The sequence below is a fragment of the Myotis daubentonii genome, chromosome 3 (genome assembly GCF_963259705.1).
Source record: "Myotis daubentonii chromosome 3, mMyoDau2.1, whole genome shotgun sequence".
Lineage (NCBI taxonomy): Eukaryota > Metazoa > Chordata > Mammalia > Chiroptera > Vespertilionidae > Myotis > Myotis daubentonii.
In genome coordinates, this window is record NC_081842.1 from 197246096 (window position 1) to 197256203 (window position 10108).

Sequence of the window (10108 nt, forward strand, 5' to 3'; positions counted from 1 at the left end):
CTGAAACTGGCAGTCCGACATCCCCCGAGGGGTCCCGGATTTCGAGAGGGTGCAGGCCAGGCCAAGGGACCCCACTGGTGCATGGCACTGGGCCTCTAGTGTAAACAAATAAACATTAGTTGGTGGAGGAGGAGGGTGTAAAAAATACGTTCCATACAACTGACCGAATTTGGCCCAGTTTGCCCATCCAGGTCTAGACAGATTTCCAGGTAAAATCAGATGTGCCAGGAGTGGCCTGTAGGGTTTTGGTTCTGTGAAAACCTCTCTTTTCACAGTTATAAGTATTAACAGCAAACTGCATCAGATGTTAGACTTTGGACCTTGAGTTCGACTAAGAATTCAGCGCCAGGGAACTCAAATACAAGTGCGAGTTTGTTTAGAAAGTCACAGGGGTAGAAGTGAGCTGTGGAAGAAGTGAGCCACCCAGCTGCGTGGAGTCAGCAAGCAAGTTGTGGAGGCAAAACAAGGGCCCTTGGAGCGTAGGAAAAAGAAAGAGGAAGGAGAATCGGGGAAAGACGCGCGTGCACGTGTGTGTGCGTGTGTGTGTGTGTGCGTGTGTGTGTGTGTGTGTATGTGAGAGAGAGAGAGAGAAAGGTGGGGTGTGCGGGAGGCGAGAGAATATGAGTATGAGCACCGGCATATGCTGGGTCTTTCCTCTTAATGGCCTTTTATCTCGTGGTCTCAGGGGAGGATCTCAGTCGCGTATTCATCAGATTTTCCTGGTGTGGCTCCTCAGGCTTGTGGTCTCCACTGATTGATTGGGGCCAAGGCAGGGAGGGGATCATTAGTCATTGCAGCTGGTCCTGATGCCAGCTATCGTGTTGCCTGCCTGGCCTTGCTGCTTTTCTGGGCCTGGAGCTGAAACACAACTGAGGCCTAGATGTTATTTATCTATAGTTTGACCAAAACTCTGTCTCTGTGGTCAACATACCTGAGGGTTTGTTCATAGGATTATCTTTTGTGGTTCAGAACCTCATTGTTCGAGGCCTTAATGCTTAAGGGCAGTGATGGCGAACCTTTTGAGCTCGGGGTGTCAGCATTTTGAAAAACCCTAACTTAACACTGGTGCCGTGTCACATACAGACATTTTTTGATATTTGCAACCATAATAAAACAAAGACTTATATTTTTGATATTTATTTTATATATTTAAATGCCATTTAACAAAGAAAAATCAACCAAAAAAATGAGTTCGCGTGTCACCTCTGACACGAGTGTCATAGGTTCGCCATCACTGCTTAAGGGAGTGGTCATGTGAGGGAGTCAAATGAGGCTATTCTCCAGGCCCCCTTGTTCTCTAAGGGGATGTACCATGGGATTAGCAACGTGCCAGGGGAGGAAAGGTCAGGGGAGGGTCCGAACTGCATGGCCAGTGATATGAAAGGTCAGGGGGTCTAAACCGCATGACCCGGGATATGCTAGGGGAGGTAAGGTCACCCTGGGGGTGAGGTCCTACCCTATAATACTTGAGTTCCCAGGTTAGCCCGGTGCTAGGCACCCAGGGCTTTTCACCCTGGTGACCTTCTGTACCTGTTTCCACTCTGCTCCTGCCTAACTGCCCAGGATATCACAAGTATCTGAATTTTCAAACATCTTTTACATTTTGATTTCAGCTGAGAGAAATTAGAAGATGTGTCTCAAGCAAAGATACAAAAGAGCAATTCCTTTTATAATGACTAGTTACTGATTTATTATTAATAATTTCATAAATTACTTTGCAAATAACTTTTTGAGCTCATACATGTGCCAGGCATTGTGCTAGGCCTATTACAGACTCCGGGGGACTGATGCAGCATTATCCCTCCTTACAGAAGCAGATACTGCGGCGAGGCGTGGCGCACCGAGGTTAGGTGACAGCTCAGATCGCTAAGCTAGGGCGGCGCAGGCAGGAATGAGGCCCTGGTCTTTTGCATCCTAACTGCCCTCTCTGCGAGCCACTTCCAGATACCATGTTTAACTCCGCTCTGTTCGTGTTGACTGGGAGACACATTTTCCCTAAATTCAATCGGGCTCATATAGTCAGTTAAGAGCGAGTGGGCTTGAGACAAACGCCAGGTCCATCGGCCTCCCCCCGCCCCACCCCCCACCCCAACCAGGTCCTGGGACAAAAGACCGTGGCAACACTCCTGGAAGAGGAGGAAAGGGAAGCCCTAGCGCCCTCCAGCCGCCGGGCGGCGGCGGGGGGGGGGCCGGGGGGGGGCGGGAGGAAGTCAATCGGAGGCCGGGGCGGGTTTTGGGCCGGGCCGGACTGGGGCGCGTGAGCCCGCCCTCCCAGAGGACCTGCGCGGCCATGGCGCTGCTGGTCGCCGCTCTGCGAGTCCTGCTGGGCGGCTTCTTCGCGCTCACGGGGGCGGCCAAGCTCTCGGAGCAGATCTCGGCTTCTGCGTCGCAGCAGATGGTGAGCGGCGTGGCGTGGGCAGCGGGTGGATGGGCCCCAGCGGTTACCCCGGTGCCCGGTGCGCCCCGCCCCCGTCTGCCCGCCCCCTTGCCCCGCCGACCGCCTGCCTTCGGGCCAGACGGCGCTAGAGCCTGGGGAAGAGCATCTGAACCTTGGCTTGGACGTGGGCGCCCTCCGGGGAGTTTCCATAGACGGGAGGGTCGGGAAGGCCGTTTCCAGCTGAGCATTGGTGGCCCAGGCGAGTCTAGAGCCGCAGGAGGAATGCTCCGGACCCTGGGGGAGAAAGATGGGGTGGAAAAGAAACACAGCTCCTTCCTTGTTTGAGCTCTTGGGAGCTTCGTGAGGCAGGGTTTATTAATCCCCATTTGGCAGGGTAGGAAACCCGCCCTGAAGGTGAAGTGTAAAGGTTACATTCTCTTAGAATCCAGAGAGCCCTTTTCTGGAGGATGGAGCCTGGGAGGGAGGCCTGGAAGTCGCCCTTAGGCCTTCTGTCTAGTTCTAGACTGGGGAAAGCTTTCATGTTCTCAAGCTCACCAATCCCGCAGGCCTCTCACACAGCCAGACTTGGAGACCCTGCGAGCTCCCTCTCCCAGGCCTGGGTTCTCCCCTTCTTTCCTGTCTGAAGGTGGTGGGTTTGGGCAAGTTCATCCCGAGAGCCAGACAGCTTAGTGCCTCCTTGCATCACTGAGTAGGAGAAGGTAGCGCTGAGGTGGGGGAGCAGGAAAAGGTAGCCAACCGGAGGATCAGGATGAAGCCATGTGGCCCAGGACGGAGCCTGATTCAGCCAGATGAGCCACTTTGAGCCCCTTCAACTCCCCTTGTGTCTATTGCAGTGGAACCCAGGCACCAGCATATGATGTAGAAAATGGAATCTGTTTAATGAGCAACAATCTGCCCTTCCATCCTCTCTCCCAACTCCATATAGTCGCTGCATGGGACCTGAAGAGAGGCCAGGCCAGGCATAAAGAGAAGTTGTGGCGTTCCCAAGGCCTGGGCACTAGATGAGAAGGCCCATGCCTTGCTTCCTCTTCCTTGAATTTGGGGCTGGGGAGAGTCCAGGGAGAAACTCAGTCCGTCTCTGCATCACCATCCAGCCCTTCTCCCTGGAGCATGAAGCCCGTTTGCTGATTCCAAAGCTCAGCCCTCCAGGGAGACTCTCTCCTTCCCAGCTGACCTTAGCCCTGGACCTGGTCTAGAGTAGTTACTCCTTTGTTGGGGGCAGTTGACGTAGGCACCAAATGCCCCCGGGCAGTGGCTAGGAAGTGGGTCCTTGGTGAGTGGCTGACAGGCGTTCCCTGCCACCCCTAGAAAGCCCTGTTCGAGCAGTTCGCTGAGGTGTTCCCGTTGAAGGTGTTCGGCTACCAGCCAGATCCCATGAGCTACCAAGTGACTGTAGGCTGGTTGGAACTGCTGGCTGGGTTGCTGCTGGCCCTGGGCCCACCAAGGCTGCAAGAGATCAGTAACTTTCTCTTGATCGTGCTCATGATGGGTAAGGGGCGCCCCCCTGGGCAGAGGGAAGGAGGAATTCTTGGGGAGGATGATGGGAAGGCCCGCTGTTCCTCTGTTCCCCATTACTATTGTCCGTCCCCCCCCCCCTTTTTTTCTCTGGGACCAGGAGCACTTCCTGCTGTATTACAGTTTCCATGGTCTTCAGACTAGGACAGGTGCTTTTCAAACAATCTACTGTAACACCATTGATGCCAACTATACCTTCTACCTCATCCATTCTATTGGCTGTGTGCTATTCCATCATAAGGATGTATTATAATGTAACCTAAAAGCCCCTACTGCTCCCCCCCCCCGCCCACATCCCACCCCTGAGATGAGAGGATAGAGCAGCAGTTGCCACCTGACCTATGTGTCTGGCAGTTGGGAACCAAGAAGTTGAGCCCCCTGAACAGAAAGGCAGAGAATTTGCCTGGGGCTAGAAGTCTTGGAGGGACCCCCTCATAGCAGCTCTGCTCACAGGAACTGCTGATGTACAAAGACAGCTGCTGCTTCTATGCCCGCCAGGTCTTGTGTCACCATCGCTGCCACCACTACCACCCTGCCCCCAGGCTTTCTTTCCATCTCTGGAGCTTCCCTCATTTTCAAATCTTTCACTTCCACCACCAACCCCTGGGCCTCCTTCCCTCCAGCAGGATTAAGAAAGGAGTAGGAGCAGGGAGACTTTGTTCCAAAATGCCTATCTTGCCACCTTCTTGCCCTATTTGGCTGGATTGTTCCTGTTTCTTTCTTGCTCTCTGAGAGGGGTTCCATTAATCCAAAAAGCTTCTGATTCCTGGTCCTGCTTTCTCTGAGGCCATGGAGACAAGTGCACCTAGTTTAGGGCATGTGCGTGGGGGGTGCTTAAGGGGAGGACTTGAGCTGGTTGGCCTAGGCTGGAGAGCCCTGAGCTCCTGGATCTCCTGGGTGCCCCAGGGAGCCTCAGAGACCTGACTTTCCATTCCAGGGTCCATCTTCACGTTGGTGTCTCTGAAGGAGTCACTGAACACCTGCATCCCGGCTGTCGTCTGCCTGGTGCTCCTGGTGTTGCTGGATATCTGCCAGTTCTTAGTCAGAACTGAGAAGGTGGTCAGACCCATAAGGAAGAAGAGGCCAAGTTCGGCCAAGGGATCCTGAGAGTAGAGTACCTCTTGCCTCTCGGTGCCATGTCACTGTCACAGCAGGCACACAGAGGGACACAGAGTCCACCACCTTGTTGCCAATACAATACCTCCAGGGTCAAAGTATGGCCATTGTTGAAATAGACATCTTGCCTACCTGGGCCTACTTTCTCTTTTGGACCTCTACTGCTCTTTTTGATATTTACTAGCATTCCTCTTGTCATGTGAAAATAAGCAGAAAAGAAATTTAACCCACAATGTTAATGCCCCAAAATAACTATTTTCAATTCCTTTGTTTAACTGTACTTTTCAACTTTTTTCTATGCTTCTATTCAGATTTTAAAAAATGAACATGAGACCATATATACTATTTTGTTACTGGCTTTTGAAAGCTAATACACCATGCCTGTTTTACCTTGTTGCTAACGCCTGTGTAGTGTGCCATTGTAAGGTTGTGCTGTAACGCATTTACTCAGGCCCCCACGCGGGAACATTTGGATTGTTTCCAATTTTTTGCTGTTGTAAACCTCACAGTGAATCACCTTTGCATACCCCTATTTTCTTTCCCTAGAAGTGTCAGTGCTGGTTCGACAGGCATGCACGTTTGTAAGGCTTTTATCACGTACACATTGAGTGTGGCAGAGTACAAGTGCCTGCTTCTGCCTGTGCCCTTGCGAGCCACACAAAGTATTCCCTTCTATTTCTTCTTATCTTGGGCACTTTTGCTCTGAAGAACGAACCGAGGACCTGAAGCTGCCAGCCTCTGGTGGTGAGGTGGGGCGCTCAGTGCAGTGCTCCTTGGAACGTACATGGAGGCAGGGGACAGTCAGCTCCAAGGGGTGCTGCCTGTTAAAGCTGTGCCAGAAGCCGGGGTGAGTCCCAGAAGGATGTGAGTGTGGCCATGCTCAAGGAACAGTGACCATGTTAGGGCACCTCTGTCACATCACCAACCATCTTTACCTCATACACACACACACACACACACACACACATTAGTGCACACACTGGTATAGAGTGTCAAAACAATAAGGAAGCTGTCACTCACATAAGAGGTCCAGAGATAACATAGATTCAATGTAGGCTGCCTTATGATGACATCAAATACTTTTTTTTTCAACTTTCTGCTCTGCTTTCAATGTACTGGCTACTGCCCTCAGGGATGGATAATAGTTGCAGCAGCTCCAGAGTGCACATTTGCACATAACATCCCAAGGTGAAAAGAAAGAGGAAAGCCCTCTTAGAAGACCCCTAGGTTCCCCCTCACACCCCACTGGTCAGAATTATGTCACATTTTCATTACGAGACCAATCACCAGCAAGGAGGATGGAATTCCCATGATGGAATTAAACTAGTTAAGATTTACCACGCTGGTCAGCAAGGGAGGGGGTAGAAAACGGTTTCTGCGGCTTTCTAGCTTATTTGCAGAATATGTGTAGTAATGGTAAATATTTCTCAGAGTTGCTGTGGGGATTTAGTGGGTTGAAGTGTTTACAGTAGTGCCTGGCACATAATAAGTGTTCAGTAAACACTATTATTAAATACTGGCTGGTTCTACAGATGAGAAAACGGATTCAGAAAGCTTAAGTGCCCATGTGTCAGATCTGAGACTAGAATTAAGGCCTGATTGACTCCAGAATGCACAATTTCCACTGCACCAGCTGCCAAAGTCGGAAGTGGGCAGGCAGGGCGCTCCCGCTCTCTTCAACTTGAGGGTACATGGGATCATCTGCCCAATGTGATTAAGTCTGCCTTGCTTTCCAGAATTGCCCCTCTGCATGAAAATTTTAAGCTCATGAAAGTAGAGCCTGGAGCCCCTAGAATCCTGGCTCCTTACCGTCTCCACCCCTCCCAGGATGCCAGGACTCGGAGTAAAACCTCTCACAGCTGGCATAGGCTGAGGACTCCTGTTTACCAAGGCTTGACCTGTAAGCTGATTAGTTGCTACAGGGCCCCCACGCCTGGCTGTGGGAAAGGCAGGGTGTGGAGGAGTGGGCTGGCCAGCTGGTGGGGAGGAGCAATTAGGATTGACAGCAGCAGGAATATGTTGAGCTCCAGGAGCGACTCTTCAGCCCAAGGAGATGCCAGGCTCCAAGAAATGTGGCCCCCAAACCACAGCTGAAATCTAGGTCGGGCAAGCACAAATGACATTCAGCTGCCAGGGCTTCCTTTTGCTTTTCTATCTTCCTCCCTGGGTCCTCCTATCCTGGAATGACACTCCCTTCTCTTGGGGCCCTGGCCACACCCCACAAGCCCAGCTCACAGCTGCCACAGATGGGCCCCAGCCACTCCAGCTGTTGGGCCCAATCTTCATGTCATGTCCTGGGAGGTGTGGGTGGAAGTGGATTCTGTTCTGTCTCAGCTCCTTCAAGCAAGGTCCCATGGGCCCGAGAGAGAGAGAGAGAGAGAGAGAGAGAGAGAGAGAGAGAGAGAGAGAAGGAAGAGGGGGCTGCAGCAGCCAGAACAGGAAGAGGTGAGAGAGGCCTGATCTACTGGAATGGCAAGGGGAGGTTGAGGGGTGGGGGAGCACTTGGGGACTAGAGCCATGGTGGACCGAGCTGGGAGGGAGGGCAAGAAAGGAATACTCTCGCTCAGGATCCCACAAAGGATTGGAACCTGAGAGGTTCAAAGGCAAAAGGACAGATTTTGGTATTGGAGGAACCGAGTTTTGAGACACCCTAGGAGTTTGTCTCTGTGTCCAAGATAGGAGCAGGACATTGGCTTGTGCACTTACCTGCCGTGGGGAGATAGGAGGAACAGGCCCGGATGTCTGTTGTTTTGTTTGCTGGGGGTGCCTGCGTCTCTAACGCTGTGTGTGTGCCTGTGTGGGTGTACAGTTCTGTGTGCTGCCTGGAGGGAAGGGAGCTAATGGTTATGAAGTGTCTCCCCAGCGGCAGCCACAGTGCTCAGAGTTTTACTTATGTTTTCTCATAATCCTCCCAACAGCACTGTGAGGTAGGTATTTTAATCTCCATTTTACAGCAGAGAAGACAGGCTCCGTGAAGCTGAGTGATTTGCCCAAGGTCACATGGCAAATAAATGTGTGTCTCTTGAATCTGCTTGGTTCCAGGGCCTGTGCTCTTTTTGCTTTGCTGTCCAGTGTTTTGAGTCAGATGCAGGACTTCTTGTGGTCAAAAGGCTAGGGCAGTGGTTCTCAACCTTCCTAATGCCGCGACCCTTTAATACAGTCCCTCATGTTGTGGTGACCCCCAACCATAAAACTGTTTTCGTTGCTACTTCATAACTGTAATTTTGCTACTGTTATGAATCATAATGTAAATATCTGATATGCAGGACGTATTTTCATTGTTACAAATTGAACATCATTAAAGCATCGTGATTAATCACAAAAACAATATGTAATTATATATGTGTTTTTCCGATGGTCTTAGGCGACCCCTGTGAAAGGGTCGTTCGACCCCCAAAGGGATTGCGACCCACAGGTTGAGAACCGCTGGGCTAGGGGGTAGGAAACAGGCCGGAGTACCTTGCACAAAGCTGAAAAGGCACTGTCCAAGGTGCTCCTGGCCAGCCCCAGGAGAGGACCTTCATCAAGGCAAGTGCAAGGTCACTATGCATAGGCTGGATCAGTGTATCATAAGACGGGTCCTCCATCCATGCCCTGCTGGTCCCCCCACTGGTGCTTCCCCCACTGGCTAGGGCTCTTTCTGGGAAGGGTTCTCTATATTTGAGCCTGGTTTCTTCGGAACTTCCAGTTGGCTCAGCCTCGCTTGGGCTGACTACACATGCCCGTGCCCCCATGTATCTGAACCACACTCCCTCTGTGAGGGGCACCTCCATCCGCCCAGTCACCAGGTTGGAAATTTTCAAGCTCTCTGAGACATCTGCCTCTTATTTCCCACAGCTTGTCATCAAGCCCACTCACCTTCAAATAACTCTGGAGTCCATCCCCTCCTCTTCATCCCCCCTGGGTGGTGGCTGAGCTCAGTCCTCATCCCCCCTCACTTAGATTTCCTTGCTTCTAGTGTATCCTCCCAGCAAGGGCTGAGGAAGAGACAGATTGGGGTTGGGGAAAGTGTAGGCCTCTGCAGTGACCTCTCTTCCTCTCCCTAGCCCAAGGTCCAAGACGAACAGTAGTGTTGGGACCTGGTGTTGGGGGCTGCAACTCCTGGGATGACCCTTCTTGCATCATTGGGGTGCCCATGGCTCACACCTTGGCGCTGGGCCTGGGGCTGTCCCTCAACCCTGGCCGATGTGCTCTTCACGCTCACGCTGCCACTCTGGCTCACCTACTACCTGGGGTGGTCTTTTACCTGTCCACCTACGTGGCCATGGCTTTCGCCCAAACTCATCAGCATGTGCTGCTGCAGCCCAGACCCAGGGCAACCACTGGCCCCGCCCACACCGCTGCCTGGCTGCTCCCCCTCAACTGACACAGTCTTCCTGCTGGTGCATGTGAGCCTGGTGCACCAGCATGCGGCCAGGACCATGGTGCTGGGGCTTCTGTTCATCTTTGCCCTCTGTCTGGCGCCCTACTACCTGCTGCTGGCTCCTTGGGTGGCCCGGCAGGAGGGTGTCATGGCACTTGATGTCCTGTACACCTTTAGCCTGGAGCTGCTGAGCCTCAGCAACTGCGTGGACCCGCTGATCTACTGCTTCTCCGTGCCCAGCTTCCCCCAGGACTCCTGGATGCTGAGCTGCCACCCGGAGTGGGGGGAGAGGGGAGACTGAAGGGTAAGCCTCCTCCTTGGCCTCCCTGCCTGCTTCACCCCGGCCACCCTCCCAGGGGAACTCTGGCTACAGAAAGCTCTTTGGAAGAACCTAGGGTTTCATTCTGACACCACCACATACACTAGGCCCCTAGCTGGAGCATGGGTCTCCTCTGTAAAAAGAGATAGAACATTCTTTGGAACACGAGTGTTCCCTAGACTTTGCCAACTTTTGGGTACAAAAAATATGTCATTAAAAAAAAAAAAAATCTCGCCCTGACTGGTTTGGCTCAGTGAATAGAGCATCGGCCTGGGGACTGAAGGGTCCCGGGTTCGATTCTGGTCAGGGGCATGTGCCTTGATTGCGGGCACATCCCCAGTGGGAGGTGTGCAGGAGGCAGCTGATCGGTGTTTCTCTCTCATTGATGCTTCTAGCT

At 52.4% G+C, this 10108-nt stretch overlaps 1 protein-coding gene across 1 annotated transcript; it reads left to right on the forward strand.

Annotated features, from left to right (window-relative positions):
• Window positions 1–2242: 2242 nt before the first annotated feature.
• TMEM35B (transmembrane protein 35B) lies at window positions 2243–7419 on the forward strand. The gene is made up of 3 exons (XM_059690250.1): window positions 2243–2398; window positions 3707–3887; window positions 4851–7419. Exons 1-3 carry the CDS (start codon window positions 2291–2293, stop codon window positions 5018–5020), a joined length of 459 nt encoding a protein of 152 aa, XP_059546233.1. The 5' UTR covers window positions 2243–2290; the 3' UTR covers window positions 5021–7419.
• Window positions 7420–10108: the final 2689 nt, after the last annotated feature.